This window comes from Diplotaxodon limnothrissa, linkage group LG23 (genome assembly GCF_057381915.1).
Source record: "Diplotaxodon limnothrissa isolate DT_005_m linkage group LG23, D_limnothrissa_male_GT1.1, whole genome shotgun sequence".
Taxonomy (NCBI): Eukaryota; Metazoa; Chordata; class Actinopteri; order Cichliformes; family Cichlidae; genus Diplotaxodon; species Diplotaxodon limnothrissa.
Genome location: NC_140617.1, coordinates 15,728,789 through 15,748,168, shown reverse-complemented (window position 1 = coordinate 15,748,168; position 19,380 = coordinate 15,728,789). Strand labels below are relative to the sequence as shown.

Here is a 19,380-nt window from a genome sequence, read left to right as displayed (position 1 = left end):
CGGTGCCTGAGGAAAGCGGGGAGGATCATCAAGGACTCCAGTCACCCCAGCCATAAACTGTTCAGACTACTTCCATCAGGAAGGAGGTTCTGCAGCATCCGGTCCCGTACCAGCAGACTGAGAGACAGCTTCTTCCACCAGGCCATCAGACTGCTGAACACGTCATAGACACCTCAGCTTCACTACTGGAACTTCAACATTATGCACTCCACACTGTACAGTAATGCCACTGTTTTGCACATATTCAACTCTGTATATTTTATATATTTTATTATTATTATTATTATTTTATTTTATTTTTTTACTATTTAATTTGTAAAAATGTGTATACACACACACACACACACACACACACACACACACACACACACACGTAGGAAAATATTTAGTATACACATCCAGAAATGCATACACTATTATATATTGTACATATATTTATTAGTTTCAGGTTGGCCATTCTTGTATTTTGCTCGTTTGTGTTGTTGTGTTTGCACATCTCTGTTGCTTGTGGGGCTCGCACACAAGAATTTCACTCGCATGTGCTGTGCCAGTGTGCCTGCACATGTGATGTGACAATAAAAAGTGATTTGATTTGATTTGATTTGACCATGATTACTATCAGACGGTAAGTAAGCAAAAGGTAAATAAGTCTGAACCATTTCAAGAACGTTTCTTTAAAAGTAGTTCCAAAAATCATCAAACAGTGTGATAAAACTGGCTCTCACATCACTACAGGAAAGAAAGATCTGAATGTTCCCCTTTTTCCGTTTTTGCTGTAGATAAGAGGATAAATTCATTTCAGTTACCAGCCTCAGAAATCACCATTTAAATTTACTCCAGGTAAGAGTCGATAAGCAGATAAGCAGCAGACACATCAACATTAATTGTCTGGAATAGACTGTGGCAATCAGGCAAAATAAATAAAAAAAAAAAAAAGGGACACCATGAGGTGAACACTACACCAGTGAAAATGGTCTAATGAGCCGAAATTGTTGTATTTGTAAGACACAGAGAGGATGAAGATGGTAGTGTGGCTTTTGCATTGAAGCCTGGATGAAGAGGCTCAAGTTTGACTGCTTTAAAAATAAAAACATTTGTGGCTACATTTGAACTGTTTTGCACAAATTTCATATTCATACACATACATTTAGGTATAACTTGAAACCATGAACTACTACTAAACTATGCGCTTGGATTGCAGAGGACCAAGAGTTTGCTGGAAAGACATTTGGAGTCTTGATGGTGCTGTTGCAAATGTAAAGAGCGGGGCTCTCTTCTGACATGTGGTTTGATATGAATGACTCATAAAAACATCCTATAATAGGGAGTAAATTACCAGTGAAACTCCAACAGCAGCTCCGGTGCGTCAAACTATAAAATATTCACGATGAACATTGAAAAAAAGTATGTTGAAAAAAAAGTGTACCGTAGTAAGTTCAAAGCTATGTAATAAAGGCAACAAACAGTATGCACACACACACAAACACACACATATAGCTTCATAATCTTTAATAACTTATTTATCAGTAATAGGCACTTGAGCTGCCAAACATTTTTCTGTAAGTACATTTCAACAATAAGAACGATTTATTGTAATTCATGTAGGTCATTAATAAGCCTGACACCTATCATTTAAATAAACTGAGCAGTTGCATTAACATGAAAACCCACAACTACAACATAAAGCTGATTTATTTTTCTTTCTTTCTTTCTTTCTTTCTTTCTTTCTTTCTTTCTTTCTTTCTTTGCAAAGTAAACACAAACTGTTCCATAATGTGAACGGGAGATATACAAGTGGGTTTGAAATTCCTCCAGATTCTTTTCACACTCAGCAAAGCACAACAACACTGATGGATTAAAGTGTGGCCAGACCTAGTTTTCATTCCTACAGCTGACTCAAAAACACTGAAATTACAAAGTCAAATCACATAATTCAAATGTTTTGGATTGAAAACAAATAAAAACAGCAAACCAAAAAGGCACATAAAAACAAAGCAAAATCTGTAGCTTTCTTTTCATTTGGTGGTTGCTGAACAAAGCACAATGTACAGTTGGACTGCTTTAAATGCAGTTTTAACACACCCTTGCTCTGCTCTGCTCTGCAGTGGCAGTTTCCAGAGACAAACTGCTGCCATTCGAGCTGGAGTGCCAGTATCAACCACATGCATGGTGCCTACTTTATACTCCAGTACTTCAGGTCTGCATGGATGGCTATAGTTTCTCGTACAACACAAAGTAAGAGACTGCAGCCATGCTAACAGCTCTGTGAGCCCGAATTTAAGGCACAGCATTGTTGTGAGACAGGTGCTAATACTACTGTAACATGCTCACAATGACAACGCTAAGGTGTAGTTGCTAAGAAAGAATAATGATCACCAACTGTTTTAGTTTGGCTTGTTAAACAGCGCTAAATATATGCATACAAAACAAACCAATGTAGCCCCCAGAGTGAACATTTGACCTGATACTGGTGATCGATCTTGGAGTTTTGTAGACATTTCCTTTAAAATCACAAATGTTAATCTGTCATGGTTGTTGGTTTTTGTTACATCATCTTATTTTTTCCTCGCTTTGCTGTCCTGCAGTTCTCTTTTTCTGTTCTTTGTTTCTTTGTGCAAATTATTTGCGTCTCTTTCAGCTGTCTTGATTCACTTCACCTGTGTCTTATTGTCACTTTCCTTTTTGTGCATTTAGTCTGTGTGTTTCCTTCAGTCATTGTCATCTCGCTTTGGTTCTTTCTCTTGTCGCCATTATTTTATCATTTATTTAGGACTTCCTATCACTTAGATTTGTCCTATTTTTAAATAAACTTGGTCCACTATCATTGAACAAAAAAGGAGAAAAAGGCCAAACAAAAAACGGAATTTCTCATTTGCAATAAAAATTATAAATTTTTTTCTTTGTAAGAGCTCTGTCTTTATGAAGGCCTGATTGGGAGTGGCAGGAGCAGCTAGCCATTGCTGCTGCACTGCACAAACATATACGCACCCAGCCATTCTTTAGTGACAATGCTGGGTGACAAGTGTGGTGGTTGTAATGGTTACGCTTCACTACAGTAAACAAACACAATGCTGACTGGCAAAAGTGCAACAGTTTTTTTGAACGTACTGTTTGGCAAGAATTGCACATGTACTTTAGCTCTCATAGCCGGGGTCGTGAGTGTTATGTGTCAATGTTCCATGAGAGAAATTGGCATAAAAGTAACCCATGTGTGAAAGACAAAAACCATTTTAAGAGATTGACAAAGCCAGTAATGTTACCTGTCACATGCTTAAAAGGACTTACAAATAAAAAATGTCTAAAATGTGTAAAAAAAAAGAAGGCCGACAGGATTCGGTAGCAGTGAGATGCTTCGGGTTCATTTTAACTCAGAGTTCAACCCTCTCTTTATTGAATGTCTCTTCACCTGTGCTCACTGTGTTTAGAGCCACCGTGTTAAATGAGAAGAAATGGCTCAAATAAATCAAACACACAGCATGTGGGCAAACTCAGTGCGCCCCTCGCCCCCACCCCAAACCCCCCGTTATTTGAATGAGTCAATGAGTTTGTTTGTTTTTTCTCCCCTCAAGGTCCATGTTGGGGTTACTTATCATTTAAAGAAATTTTTTAGAAGTAAGCTCATCCATCTAAAGCCATTTCAAACTGTGGATTTTAAATAATGTGCAATCAACATTTTTCAGTAAATATATTCTTTTGAATACTCACTGCTGGTGATTTGCCAGCATACAAATATTCAACTATCCATAAAGTAGCAGCCTGTAATTGTACTGTTTAGTTGTATTCCTCCAAGCAGCCTTTTGGGACAGGCAGCAAAATAATGATTTCCAATCAGAGGTTTTGCTGTCTCTGTTGATTAAGTGGAACAATAACTTCTGGGTTTCAGTGCAACAAATAATAGTTGTGACTCTTAAAACTAAAAGTAATACATGCAAAAGGTTGCGCCATCAAAATCACATTTGCATCTTTGGCTACATTTTTAATCAGCTGAAACCTTTTCAGTTTGTTCTTTTTCTAAAGCAGGAAAAATTTGTCTCAGGGCTCAAACAGAAATGTTTGCATTTGTGTTCTGTTGAATCAAACATGACAAAATGTAATTATGTGGAGATCAAACTTCAGCTCAGCCTGGATTGTTATAATGCAGAAAACTATAGTGGAGTGGTGACAGGTAGGCGGCCAAGAAACACCAAGAAATAACTCTGGCTAAGCAGGACCCTCCACTTTGACAGACGTAACCGTAGCCAAGAAACAACGTTGGAAAAGGCGGTCAGGGTCCGGGGGTTGGTTGTCACAGTCCAGCCTGCCTCTCAGGAAATGTTTCCTGAGGCCTTGGGGACCAGGTGGGACACTGCTGTTACTGGGCCCTGGTGCTTGTGGGCTAGATGTAGAACCTGGAAGAAGAAGTTCACGGACAAGAGAAGAAATGATAAGGCTTGTGGTTCCACTTAGTACCATTTACTATGATAACGCTGATGATATCTGTAAAGTGAAATCAGAGACTACCTGTTCACCAGGGAAACAAGATCACACTTTCAGCATGATGAGGTCCATAATATTGCATGGCTACTGGCTGTCAACAAGAATGACCAAAATGCATGATCATTTAGACAATCTTTATTTAAGCATCAGTTTTCTAAGTGATCCAATTTAGGGTCATGAGGGTGCTGGAGCCTACAAAGAGCAAGATGCCCAGGACAGATCACCAGTCTTTAGAATCACCCATTAACCCAGCATTCATGCCAGATTACCCGACATGGGAGGGAGAACATTCAAACTTTACACAGAAGTGGAGTTTTTTGTTGGATATTGCAAATTCATGTGTTTTCTTTGCTATTTATGTGACACAGCATGTGAAAAGCCAACCAAAGACATGTTTGTTATCCTAACTTCAAATTTTATTTGTTACATACACAATTCGCAGTACAACATGCAGTGAAATGCTTGTCCAAGCAGACAGGCTGCAGGCGAGGCCACGCCATCTCAGGTCTACCCAGTTGCTGTAGAGATCGTTGTGTGTTAACGCAGTGTGCCAAACTGGCAACAACTTCACTGTCCACAATCACTCTCACAGCTATGTCAGAAAAATATGGCTAACTGAACACTTGATGACGCATAAACTGCAAATAAACAGCACATTATTTTGTCTCAGATATTCCCTTGCTCAGCACAGGCACAGGAGTAACCTGTTGAGTCAGCCAGACAACTTTAACACTATGTGAGTTGTGATCAGTGGACTGTTTCTTGATAACCCAGTGGCATTTGTAATTAGAAGTTTGATCATTTACAAATGTGTTACAAGTTACTATTTATCTCTTTGCACTGTTACTAAACCACAGTAATTCAAAGAGTTTACATAGTGTGACATCTTCAAGTTACAAATTTACAGAAAATAAAGAAAGAAATCTGTTTTCACATGACTTAAAAAAATTAATACATTGTGGACTTCAACCTTGGCTAATGATAAATTACCAGAGAGTATTGGGAACATCTTAATCCCCCATCTCACCCCTTAATGTTAATCTTGTTTGAAACGTTAAGCCTTAAATTGAGCTTTCCGACTGAGTTAGGTTATACGGCCTCTACAGATATCACTATAAAATGCAAATATTTCTTTTTCTGACTGCAATGCCACCTGTGTAAAGTGAGCGGACGGACAGAGTTTCTGATATACGTTTTGAATGCCCTGCACACCCACACCAGTGCTGTCAATTACTCTGGCAGACTGGACCTCCATTCAAGTGGAAGATTGGAATTACACGATGTCCCCAAACTTCATCGACCAATTATAATGACAGCAGTGTCTAACAGGTGCAACAAACCCCACAGCGGGGTGAATGAAAGAGCAGGTTGTAGATGTGTGTGAAGACCTGTGCAGAAATCTAATGAGGCAACTCGAGTGAAAACAACATTAAAGATATTTAATAATTTATATGCATGAGCAAAGCCGAACGGCACAGGAGACAGGGGTTACACACTTTGTGCACTTCGCGTCTGCTTGTGGAATTAAAGCTTTGTTTGGAGCAAATTATTAGAATGACAACATGTCTCTTTCTTAAATTCAGAACTCCATCCCCATTGTTCTTTGTTCAGATTCAGTTTCTGACCTGAGACAGGTAGCTTTAATATCTGAACACGCACACATCTAAATCTTCAAAGGGACTGCTATAATGCACACAAAAAGTTCAAACTAAGAATCTTAGACCTGCCAAATCAACAACAGGGTTGAAACAACGATGAACATATCAACTCATTTTGAGTAGAACAAAACAAAAGACATTAAAAACTATGAAATAACACATAGGAAACAAAGTTTTTAAGAAAAAGTGTGACATATTTTAAACAAAAACAGTCCATAAGTGCATGCACATTAGTTAATCTGGAAAATTTCAGGAAACTAAAAGTGTCACGGTCCTGAGTCTGTGGACTCAGTGTTTTTCTGTTTGTATTAGTTATCTTTGTTTTCATGATGTGTTTTGATTCTCTTGGGTTTGATTTCTGTCACTGTATCCCCTAGTTTAGTCCACGTCTGTTCAGTTTCCTGTTTTACTTTGAAAGTCTGTGTACTATGTCAATGTGTTGAGTTTTGCCTCCCCTTGTCTTGTCATGTCTGATGAGTCCCAGCTGTGCTCTCCTCCTGTTTCACATTCCCTAATCACCTCAGTATGTATTTAAGCCCTGTGTTTTTCCCTGCCAGTTGTTGCGTCCTCCACGTTTGTTGTGTGTGTATCCATGGTCGTCTTCCTTCAGCATCTCCTGTCTAGTTAGTTTAAGTTGTTGTTTATGTATCGTCCAAAGGTGACTCTCCAGCAAATAAAGCCGTCGTTTAAGTTAATGTTTTGTCTCCGAGTCCTGCACGTGGGTCCAGCCACTGACAGTCACACAACTCATCGTGACAAAAAGCACAGATGCAAAACTATCAAGAAGTAGAAAAGAAGTGCTAAGACCAAGGAAGACAGGAAAGAGATATTAGATTAGTGAAAACCTGATACCTGCATGTGTATTTTCCACCCTGAAGCATGGAGGAGTGTGATTCGTGTGATTATGGATATCTGGTTTAAGCAGCATATTTTAATTCACAGCAGACACTGATTAACATCTCTCCAAACTTGGAAGCAGAATGATGCCAATTTTTTTCAATATATTGTTTGGTCAGAAGATTTTTTGCATATTTCCTGAATATGAAGGGAAGGCTTGAAGCTGAACAAATACATTTATAATAACAACACCAGCTACATGAGCTGGAGTCATCACAAAAACATGCAAGTCTAATAAAGCATGTGAACAGAAGAAAAAACTAACTTGACTTAACTTAACTTCTGTCTTGGCGATAAAGTCTGTTATTCACTCTATTTTCAGTTTGTTTTTATGTCTAATAAATAGTGGGATGAACATGTAGGTCATAAGATAAGATAAGATAAGATAACCTTTATTAGTCCCACACGTGGGAAATTTGTTTTGTCACAGCAGGTCATATTATTATTGTCATTATTAATTAACTGTCTGTTTTCTGGTCCTGCATGCATAACAAAAATGGATTTACCAGAACCTCTCTTAAGGACAGCACAAGCTCTCCAAAAACAATTGCTGAAGACAGGAGTGAGAGTGACCGTGGTAAAGCTGTGAGTCATAAAATCAAAACAATGTGCACAGTGAGACTTAAAAGACTTAAAAATTATACTGTGGCCATTTCTCAAACAGCCCACATGAATGAAAAAAAATAAGCTCTAACTTATCTTTCAAAATATCCACCCAAACCCTCCCAGAGTCGTCCAGTCACAGCTCCACAATTGTGAGGCACAACATGGAAACCATTTTACTGACACTTAAAATCATTTGGAAAGAAATCCAGACAGAAAACTTCTAATTGCCCAAACACAAACTTGAGCCAAATCAAAACTGAATTGGAGATAGCGGTTACAAAACACCTGCTCTAAAACATTTCAAACACAGCTCCACCAAATGTAATTTTCTGCAAACATTTTTTATCTAGTACAAGGCTGCCTCCTCACTCAGCAACAAAGTTCGGCTGTCTTGTCAAAGAAGGTTTTCCAGTTTTTTTTGAAAGGAAATCATATCAGGTTCTTTTAGCATTCCTAAATGCCGTGTTCTTGGTTTTTCATTCAAAATACTTCTTTGGAGTAGCACACTGTAAAGGTCACAAATTTGAGATAAAACTTTTGAAAATTCAACTGTAACATCCACCCACACTCTGTGGCTGATGCATTCTACAGTTTAATGCTTCAGTAATTAAGAAAAAAAGCAAAATGTTTTGTTTCCAGATCAAGAAACGATCCAAAGCAAAGCATCTCTCATTGGTTGTGTAGTAATAACTTTTGTGCTTATGAATATATTCATCAGAAGTCTTTTGGGATTTTTTTCTTGCTCATCAAGTACATTAATAATGTCTATAATAAAACAAAAAGACTGGCCATAAACCAAGGCAAGGCAAGAAATTAGCATTATTTTAATAATAAATAGAGAAGATGCCAATTGACGTATTTCAGAACCTTTGGCTCTGACTTTGTCAGAGGCCCAGTTCTACTTAACTCTGTGTATTTTATTGATATGTTAGCAGAAAGTTTAACTCTGTACCTGGTGCTCGCAGCGGCAGTCCATTGTCCAGACCTCTGGGTTTGGTGGTGATGAACAGATAGCAGAGGACACACAGAGTGATGATGAAGGCGAGAAGAACCACAGCTGCTATTGAGAGACCCATGAGGGCTCCGAGACTAGAAGACACAGAACAAAGACACACCAGAAAAACACTTCCTGGTTACTGTAGCTCAGAGAGGTAACAATATTGCTGATGGCTAGAAATGTACAGGATGAACAACATCAGGCTGTCAATTTTGGCTCATCCATGGTTACCCAGTTCACACAAACTACCAGACTACTTATTTTGTTGGCCAGTCCTGGTTACAAATTTTGCCATTGTGCTCATATGAGAGGAAAGTTAAACAAAATGCAAACTCTTAAACTAATGTCGCTTGGCACACTGAGTAAGCTGAGATGTAGAGGAGGACAAGGATCATTTACTAGGAGCTCCCCTACAACAAAGTACAAATCATTAATTTCTTTAAGAGATCAATATGGAGGCTAATGTGATGGGGAAATGTCTGCTTGTCTGGTATGTGTACACCTTATCAAGAGTCACTGCTTGAAATTTAGCACTGTCTGTTCTTTTTTATATTTTCTTCTTTGTTCCAATTGTGCATTATTGATAGAGAGTTAAGAAAAATAAGTAATCATTTTGGGTACACCTTCACAATCATCCCTGCTTCTTTTCATCGCATTTTGAACACCTGCTATTTTACTTTCGCACAAATATGGATACAGGCGTTTTGCTTTAAGCACCTGGATGGAGTCTCATGTAGGTCAGAAATTTGAGTTTGGACCACTGCAGACTCCTCAGCCTCATTTTCAGCTCATTCAGTTCTCATACCAACCTGGCAGCAGATCATTATTAGGCACTGATGCTACGTATGCTACGGTTTTGTTAAGTGTCAAACTGTGGGTTCAGAATTTGGCAGTTTTGAATATTTGCAAATTGTTTTAAAAATGTATGTAATTATGAATGCAGAAAAGAATTGTTAGATTTAAATCCACAATACAAAACTATCTGGAAAGCATATGGTTGATTCTGTTCATCTGAATGTAATGTTTTCAACAGTACAGTTTGGACTGTTTATAAGATTGGGGAAACCTGCAGTCAGCTGAGACTGAAGAAGTCACTTGGATGTTTCTCCCATTGAAAATGTTACATTACTACCTGGATGATTGAGCATGCATCAAAATATCTGGAGAGCATCTAACTGCTAATGGTTTGTTTTTCAGTGTGACAATGGTCCCAAACAACTGCCAAAGCCATAGAAACATACCTGAATAGAAAAACCGATATTAGCCTCGGCAGTTGTTTGGGATTTACTTACCTGGATGATTAAGCATGCATCAAAATATCTGGAGAGCATCTAACTGCTAATGGCTTGTTTTTCAGTGTGACAATGTTCCCAAACAATTGCCAATGCCATAGAAACATACCTGAATAGAATAGTGTTTGTTGGGCAGCTTAGATAATGTCACTTCAGAAAAGAATATAGCCCATATGGTTTTCACTGCCCTATGCACAGCCAAGAAAACTGTCCTCATGAACTGGAAAAATAAAAATAATCTTAATTCTAACCAATATAGAAATTATCTATTAGATTACATTAGTCTTGATACAGCCTCTGCCACCACATCAGATCAATTGCTCTGGGCTCCTTTGATCAGCTCCATCACCTAGTGGGGGTGGGGGGTCATAGTTTGGTCCTGCCTTCACTGTTGTGATTGGTGTGGGGGTAGGGACAGGCTTAGGGCGTCGGGGGGTTCCCCGGAGGCATCTTTCTTGGGGGGCTCAACCCGGGGTAGCGGTCATGTCCAATTAGGGGCTCTGTTGGCTCTCAGGTGACGGTTTCCTCGTGGCTGCGTGCAGCGGGGCTAGGGGAGGGTCTGTGCTGACGGACGTGGGTTACTGACCTGGTAGCCTGGCTGCCCCTGGGTGGGTCCGGGATGGGCGTGAGGTTCTGGGGGCGCTCCGTCTCTGGGCTGGGGCCCTGGCCGGGCCTCGGGGGCTTGGGTCCTGGTTGGTGTGTTGCCGGGGTTGTGGGCAGGTGGGTGCATGGGGGCCCAGCCCTGGCGCAGGGTGTCGCCGGTGTGTCGAGCCACCTGAGGGGCTCTTCAACTGGTGAGGGAGGTTGTCACATCTTGCAGGAGCTTTCCTCTCTTCAGGAGCTCTCTCTGCAGGAGGGGGAGATACAGGAGAGGTGGAGGAAGATCTCAGCCTGGGTGTTTATTGTCTTATGTAGTCTGGAAGATGAGTGGATGGTGGGGTGGGTGCAGTTTTCTCTGTGGTGGGATTGGGTGGACTGTCCCGGGCTCTGTGGGGCCGGGAGGCGCTGCTGCACTGGGCCCCGGTCTGGATGGGCCTGGGCCCCCTTTCCCTGGCGGGTCGCGGAGTATGGGAGTGCCTACTGGGGTCAGCGGGGGAGCTTGCCCCAGGGAGGGGTCACTTGCCCCTCCCTTCCTTCCCTCCCCATCTCCAGCTGCCTCCCTCTTCCCGCTCCACCAAAACCACCCACACATGCAGGACCTTGGAGTAGGGGTATGTCACCAGGGTGCAGAGGAGGCTACCCCCCTCTATCCCCTTCTGGCTGCCTCTGCCTCAATTTTATCCCACAACTTAGACATTCACATTACTCACACTCTCATTACGCATACATATAGGATCTTGGGGGTGGGCACGATACACGGATTCCAAAAGACCATCAGGGTGTACAACCTCACCCCTGGCGTCGTTGCCCACCTCTCAATGTTAAATACACGTAGACATTGAGGGCTATCAGGAGGGACTATGCGCTTACCTGCTGCTCTCTGGCAGGTAGCTCCATGCCCTCCTGGGTTTTAAATGCACCTTAGAACACACATGCATCAACATTACAATGAGCGGGTGGAGGGAGGTTTGGAGTCTTCTCTCACCCCCATTCTCTGCGGCCTGCTGGAGCGGGGGGGCTAGGACTAGGAGGAGGAGTTGGCCGTCCGACTGCGGTCTGGAGTGTGGGGCCTCCCTGCTGCTGCGGAGTCGGGGCGGTCTGCCTCCCCCCACCGCAGGGAAAAGGGTAACACCACCTGGGTCTGGGTGCAGTTCCCCCCTCCAGGGGCAAGGGTACCTAGACCCGGTTCGTAGAGTACGCTTGGGGAGTGTGATCGTGTGTACAGCGTCTCTTTATGTCTGTCTCCATGTTGGTTGAGTGTGGAGTAAGTGCATATGAGAGCATGAGGGTGGGAATGGATGTTTGTATATGTGTGTGTCTGTATGTCTGTGTCTATATGTCAGGTTGGGTGTCAGGCGCCACCTCTCTGGGGACATCTCAGGCCCTCCAAGGTTTGGAGGCCTATCTCCCCCCACCACCACTTCCCCTGCCAGTGGCGGACCCCCTCAGACATCGGTGCGTTGGTGGTTCTTTGTGTCCGGGGATGGGCGTCCAGGTACACACCGGCTCACTCCTTGGCGGCCGCTTATCGGGGCCTGGAGCCTGGGGCTCACTCGGGCCACTTCGGAGGTGGGGTGCCCCCGGCCACTCGGCTTGGGGCTCGGTCACTCAGGCGCGGCTGGCTGCCGGCGGAGCTCACGGGCGCGTAACTGCAACTCCCCCTGGCTTCTGCTCCGCGGCTGCTGAGTGAGCCCTCATCTGGGACTCTCCTCAGCTCTTTCTGGGACAGTGGCGCGGCTGCCCCTCTGTTGGTCTTCCTTGGTCTCTTGTGTTCTGGGGGCCTCTGGATGTCTGGAGTTTTGATCTCCTCCATACCTGCTTCATGCCCTGGAGGACGGGGCTGTGGCCCCCCCACACCCTCTAGCAGATCATTACATGAAGGAACCTTTTAAAAAAAAACAAGCACGTCCATGCTCACAGGTGTACACACGGGTGATCACACCCACAAACTACACCCTTTTTGGCTCCTACCTCAAAGCACACTGTGTTCTGTTGATCTTATGTGCTGCACAATAATGTTTAATATTTAGTATTTACTGTCATATTCCCATATATCATTGTGATGATGTCTATTCTATTACTCTTGTTCTCTTCTGCTTATTTTCTTTTTTCTTTCTCAACAGGTGATCCAGGTGATTGATATATGCATTTTTTATTTCTTTTTTTCCCCCTGCTCATTCTGTTGGTTTTTGTCTTTTGCCCTTCTCCCCCGTCCCTCTTCTCAGCTGTTTCTCTTTCCCTCTTTCTTTCTCCCCTTCTTTCCCCCAGTCAAGTCTGTCCCGTATTCAGCAAGTGAAAATAAAATAAACAATAAAAGGTGAATCAAATGGACCATTACAGCAAGGCTGGGATGGTCAATTTGGTAAAGTAAATCTGTTGGGCATCTTTCTTTGCCTTTAGACAACAATTCTGATGGCAAAAGAGCCAAACGGGACAGGCCAAAAAAAAAGAAAAAAAAGAAAAGAAAAACCAATAATAGCCTCCCCATGTCATGACTGAGGGTCTAAGACCCTGAGTTTTACATTTTTAGACTTCTTATCTTGCACTCCAGTGGACTTCAGGTAGCATGAATGAATCATTTGGCTTCAACGCTATGGTTCATAACTCTTACACTACTGACATATCCCATAATTTTTTTCAATGCTCCTTAAGTAAATCAATGTTGTCCCTTTTGTCTTTTCTATTTGTGCTCTACTTCCAGTAGTACAGGATGTTTTTCTTAGTGAATGGAGTGATTTTCCTTTATTTTTTTGGCCTTCTTCTTAATGCATTCTGTTAAAGACTTATTGAACCTATTATTAAACCTATTGCATTAAACCTATGAGACACAAGCAGAGTGAAAAAAGGACTAATTCTGAGAAACAGCAAATGCAATAAAATTCACTAATTCAGAATACATGTAGCCTCTGCTTATGCACGCTATAAAGCAGTGACTCTGAATCTCAAACTTAACCTCACAGCACTGTTAATATCAGTACCATGGTTAATAATAATGGATTGGATTTCTATAGCAGTTTTTAAGGCACCCAAAGCGCTTTACAATGCCACTATTCATTCACTCTCACACACTGGTGGAGGCGAGCTACAGTTGTAGCCACAGCTGCCCTGGGGCAGACTGACAGAAATGAGGCTGCCATATTGCGCCTCACACCAGTAGGCGGTAGGGTAAAGTGTCTTGCCCAAGAACACAACGACCAGGACACAGAGCCCAGGGATCCAACCGGCGACCTTCCGGTTAAGGATGCGCGTCCCAACCCCCTGAGCCACGGTCGCCCCTGGTTAAAACCAGTTATGAGGTTACTGAGGTCTGGACCTCACAATTAAAGTTTCTGCAGTAAAAACTGCGGCGTTGACTTTGATGGAAAATATGACCTTATAGCTCATGAAAATCAGAAATACAATGTCTTAAATTATGAGAATAATTCCTTAAGATCATAAGACCAAAATGTCCAACATCAGAAATGTATATGCATTTATACAGGCAATACTTCGCTTGGGCTTCTTTTTCACAAATTATTTGTGGCAGTTCTGAGGTGTTACTGAACCTCAGGTTAAATTGATAAGGTACCAGCCTTCAGCTCATCTACATTTATGAGTCAGGTGTTTTTCATCTTCCTTTTAACAATACCCCACAGAGAATCTGTCACGGCTGCACAGCAGTCGTGTGGTGAATTGAGAAAAGGATCCAAGATGCAGGTACCGGCTGGGGTGCGAGTGAAAATTTATTTGCAGAGGTGATAAAGTGACAAAACAGGAAGAGCAGAGCGGGGAGTAAACAAACCTAAACTGGGAAAACTAAAGAACAAAACTTAAACCAGACACTCACGGGAGGAGGAGCGAAATGCACAAAGAGAGATGGCAGAGAGACGCAGAATGAATACCATGTAACAGAATAATGCAGACTGACATGGAGTTAAACAGACGACGCGACAGAGAGCACAGGAAAACACAGGGCTTAAATACACGGGGAGTAATCAGGGAATGGGCCACAGGAGGGAGACACAGCTGGGAGCAATAAGGCTAACGAGACAGGGGAGAGGTAAAACTGAACACACTGACATGAGACATGAACTTTCAGAATAAAACAGGAAACTAACAGACACAGAGAACCAGACCGGACACTGAACTTGACAGGCAGACTCATGAGCAGACACAATAACACCATGGACAGACAGAGGGAACACAGAGAAGTGGAAGCAGGCAGGCAAAGAACAGAAACCTAACAAATGGCAAAATCACAACAGAATACACACTCTGAATGAACAAAAGCATAAGGAACACAAAACACTGAGTCCTCAGACTCAGGACCATGACAGAATCGAAAGGGTTCAGGTCCTGCTACTTGGCTGGCCATGCACAAGCACAGTAATAACATGGTCAGCAATGGCTGGAAATGTCACACTGGACTTCAAACAGCTTAGATTCAGTGCCTTTTCCTCCAGACTCTAGGATTTCCAAATTTAATCAGCCTGCCCAAATTCTTGAATAGATTTTTCTTGACAATTCTCAAGGCTGCGGTCTTTCCTGTAGCTTTTGTACATTTTCCTACCAACGTTCCATTAATGTGTTTCAATACAGCACTCCACAAACAGCTAGCCTTTTCAGCAATGACCTTCTGTGGCTTACCCCCCGCCCCCACCCCTGCAGAGCGTGTCAGTGAGCATTAAATAATTAACTGAAAGATTCTAATGTTTACCTCTGCCGATCCATAGAAGCCTCACCCACCTTTTGTCCAAACTGTCTGTTTATTAGTAGCAGCCAGTCAGAGTAAGGCCTTAAAGGGGGGAGGAGCTAAAATGGCTCATTGCAGACAAACGTCGAACGGAAAGGCAGCATCAAACCCAAGAGTGCAAGAAGGAAAATGTGGAGTTGAAAATTAGCATCATATGTCCCCTTTAAGTTTGTTTTTATTTATGTTAGTTAATGGCGTAGCAGGAACTCACAAAATGTGTGGGATTGCACGTGTTGCCCACCCACCAGGCTCTAGCAGCAAATCACCACTGGAAGGTGGCAGTGACATTTTATTTAATATTTGGGAGATGCATTTTCCATGTTAATGTAAAATGTATTAATGCAAAATCCACATGTTAAACCCGGTTTTGATGCAGAGTCAAATAGAAATAATAATTTTTTTTAAAAAAGAGCTGCCTCTAACGCAAGGATGTCAAACTCTTTTTGCACAGTGGCCCACATACAGCTCACTTTGATCTTAGGTGGGCTGGACTTAAGATCAAAGGGAAACTCCCCTTTCTCTCGGTGTACGGAGGTTTAACTGCACTTTAATCTCTGAGACATCGCAATATAAGAAAAAGAAGTCAACAGAAGTGCAGTGTCAACTGTATGATAAAGAAATGCTGTTTTAGTTGATAAAATTAATCTGTCTGAGCAACTCTTTGGGCTTCAACTGAAATCAATGTGTAGAGAAAAGGTTCTGGTAGTTCATTTATTGAAGCAAATGATTTATGTAAATATTTATATATTTTATTTATTTATTTGTTTCAATTTGAATACACTGTAAACAATGTCTATTGTTTTTTGTTAATTGTTAATCTATTACTTTATTACTGTTGGTGTGTATAAATGGAAAGTGTTTGTCAGCAGAACAATATTGTTAAAAATGTATGCCCTCCTTCACGTTTTCCAAAGATGTCCAGCAGGCATCTTGCCCAGGCTTTTTCTGGCCCCCAGGCCTTTACGTTTGACACCTCTTCTCAAAACTTTTCTTTTTCAACTGAAACACGTCTTTAAAAAACACCTTTGGATGTGCCCCTCGAAACCTGAAAAGGTGCCTCTCAGTTGGAAACACTGTTTATGCAGAACATTTATAGTTAATTAACACATTACATAATTAATTGCAGCATCATGAAAATGCCAGTATATGTATATATGCAGTGTATGCAGGCAGAATGTGAGAACTGATGAAAACCACCATCTTTCCTAATTAACATTTTACTTTACTGTCTGAGAATCCAGAGTATAGAATGTACTTGAAGTAAAAAAAAAAATAAAAAAAAAATCACAGAATAGAAGCCTGATTATTATTCTCTGTTCTCTCCCCCACACTAAAGACTACAAGAACATTTACTACATTCTCATATGAAGGAACAAGATGTCCTAAACATTCGATTTTTGCACCTGAGCAGCAGAGTATGCGAGTTATGCTCTCTGTTTCCTGCATGATGATATGAATGCATACTCTGTGGCTTAAAAGTGTTAAAGCACCAGTGTTTCACTGAAATTCTTATTACATATAATGACATATAATGATGCAGAGTAGCCATATGGTGTCCGCTGTTGGCTAGTTTCACTGACCTTAACTCTCACAGACATGAAAGCATGGATAGATTTTACACATACACAGCTACTGAGATTTTTGTGCGGAACAGGTGATGTTGCACTCTCTTTTGATGATGTTCTTTTCCAAGGTTTAGGTATGTGAATCTCCCCACTGTTGAACAATGGAGGATAATGTAATATTTTACTGTCAAATATTTTAAAAAAGGAAATAGAAAAATAATGGGCTATGAAATATGTTACATTAATTTTGAGAACAAAATAAGAACATAATCACAAATCTTAAATACCCAAAATAGGAAAACTGAAACATGACAATATGGCCCCTCTACATCCCTACTGGCATTGCAAGAGTGTCTAGGTGCTTGGGCTTAATTGACAATTGTCCACAACTTGAATTGCCTATGGCAACTTAATATGGCCACCATGCCATGCCAGTCATGCTCTCTTGGTTGCAGTTGACACAAAGCCCCTGTTTTCCTCCGGGGTCAGCATCCATTTTATGTTGTGGCTTATGAGTCATAACACAAATTGCAGAAATGATCCAATTATGTATAATAACCCTGGGGGCAAATTTTGGTTTAACCATATCTCTTGAACATCAAGCATAGAGGGGCCCCTGAGCACAAAAAACAAAACAAAACAAAACAAACAAACTCAACAGTTCTAATTTACTGTTTTAGAAGTTACATCAGATTTGAACATTTACACTTTTTTTTTCTTATATTTTTATTTCCGTGTTTCTGATTTCAGTTTCAATTTATTTACTTTAAATGATTAATTACAGTATGCGCGTGCATGCCTGAGAGCAGCGCATAAGTCATTAATTTATCTTCCATCATTTGCTTGCTTGTTTGTGGTACACCTTCATAATTTCCTCTGCACCGTATTGCAGTTAAAACTTCAGATTCATTGAAATTCGTCTCTGCGCTATTAAATTGTTCTAAAGGTTACCCGTGTTCTCTGTCTCAAAACTCCCTCTAGTCTATAGTCTCTCATTATAACAGCCAATTACCATGATTGGAGTTAAACAGACACGAGACGCAAAATGTCATCAGCAAGTTGGCTCTTAAATACAAAGCACTAATAGGAACACTAAATGATTCTGCGCTTTACAACCCATCCACGCGTTTACCTTATATTTCCCTCTGCGGTTCTGTTTAATCCAAGAGATGCCAGAAAACTGGCATCGCATGCTTCCTGCTCTCACTGCGCTCTGGAGATTGCCTGATACATGTTGATTTACATCAATGTCATGTACCATCTATAAATCGGAAAATTCTATGAAACACTCATCAGTGATTTAAGAGTTTACATGCTCTTACCTCAGCCACCACATGTATCCATATTCGTAAGGGAAAAAGCTGTTGGGGTCAGCGCAGCAGTACTTCAAGTCACTGAACCCGCAGCAGTAGAGTGCCGTGGTGTCACCGTCCGCTTTCGGACACGTGAAGTTCTCCACGAGCACGTTTTCTTCGGTGTAGTAACTCTCGCAGTCCGAACTCATGTCAGACGTAAACTGCGCGCACTCGGAGAGCCAGATGCGCGGTGATTAAAACCCGGTTTCATTCCGTCCATTTCCCACTGCCGCAACTTCTCATCACCGTCAAACAGTGTGATCCAGAAGCTGTACCGCACTCACACTCCCTCTCTATCTCCCCCACCCTGTCGTCATGGTACACAGTACATTCGTATAATCCGATCCCCGATATCTTTAACTAATCTATGTTAATGATCAACTACATTACCTAAATGATACATTTGGAAAGATTTACCTAATTAAGTTGCAGTATGCATTCAGGAAGCAGGCAGCTGTTGACCACATATAAAGACAATTCAAAGCTGAGGGCTCTGCCCTCATGGCACAGGTGACAATCAAGTGCGCCAAGCACGTGCCAGATGCATGTCTCTTGTCATCTTGCGACCATAAGCACAGTGGTGGGCTAGGTGAATTGGAAACAATGCATTAATGTGGCAATCATGACCAATCTCCTTCTTACGGCTTTCCTGGTCTGGAAATGCCGTGTGAAAGCGTTTTACATCAAATTAAATCTATCGTTTAATCATTTTAACATGAAAGTAAAGCACGATAGCGCTACGATACCAAAACTCTTCTGTAAAAGTGCTAAAGAGACCAAGGTCACAGGGGCGCCTCCAGAATTTTGTTTATAGGCGTGCAGATATGGGGGCCCCTACAAATATTATGGTGGTTTAATAAAAATGGAATTTCCAGTTTTATTATGCTGCTGTCAAATATAGGTTACTTGAAAAATGTGGAAAAAAAGAGAAAAATAAAATAATTATCCATCTAGTTTATTTCCTGCTATTAAAATTGATATCATTATAAAAGTCACCTTTAATAATGCAAAATTGTATCGAACATTTAATATTTTAAAACTGAAGTGCTGACTTGTGTGACATGGTGTGTTACCCAGCTGGAAGCAGCCATTATGAGCTGGTAAACTGTGGTCATAATAGGATGCACATGGTTACAACAACACTGAGACTGTGCCCTTCAAACCATGATTAATTGCAATTAAGGGACGTCAAAGTGTGCAGA

The 19,380-nt window shown here is 41.4% G+C and overlaps 1 protein-coding gene across 2 annotated transcripts; it reads right to left on the bottom strand.

Annotated features, from left to right (window-relative positions):
• Nucleotides 1–4,200: 4,200 nt before the first annotated feature.
• On the bottom strand, nucleotides 4,201–18,327 carry LOC146607756 (protein shisa-like-2A). 2 transcript variants are annotated; one of them, XM_085348726.1, is made up of 3 exons: nucleotides 18,146–18,327; nucleotides 8,583–8,726; nucleotides 4,201–4,375 (listed from the first exon to the last, which is right to left on the bottom strand). In XM_085348726.1, exons 1-3 carry the CDS (start codon nucleotides 18,325–18,327, stop codon nucleotides 4,201–4,203), a joined length of 501 nt encoding a protein of 166 aa, XP_085204852.1. The 2 variants fall into 2 exon arrangements, with proteins under 2 accessions (XP_085204852.1, XP_085204851.1); XM_085348725.1 differs by having other exon boundaries at nucleotides 4,201–4,388; nucleotides 8,590–8,726.
• Between the last annotated feature and the right edge of the window lie 1,053 nt (nucleotides 18,328–19,380).

Excerpts from the sequence above, each read along its gene's own strand:
- LOC146607756 (XM_085348725.1), bottom strand. The coding sequence starts at position 18,327 with ATGAGTTCGGACTGCGAGAGTTACTACACCGAAGAAAACGTGCTCGTG. Across the intron at positions 8,727-18,145 it reads GGATACATGTGGTGGCTGAG|TCTCGGAGCCCTCATGGGTC; the intron begins GTAAGAGCATGT and ends TGTGTCTTCTAG. Across the intron at positions 4,389-8,589 it reads ACTGCCGCTGCGAGCACCAG|GTTCTACATCTAGCCCACAA; the intron begins GTACAGAGTTAA and ends TTCTTCTTCCAG.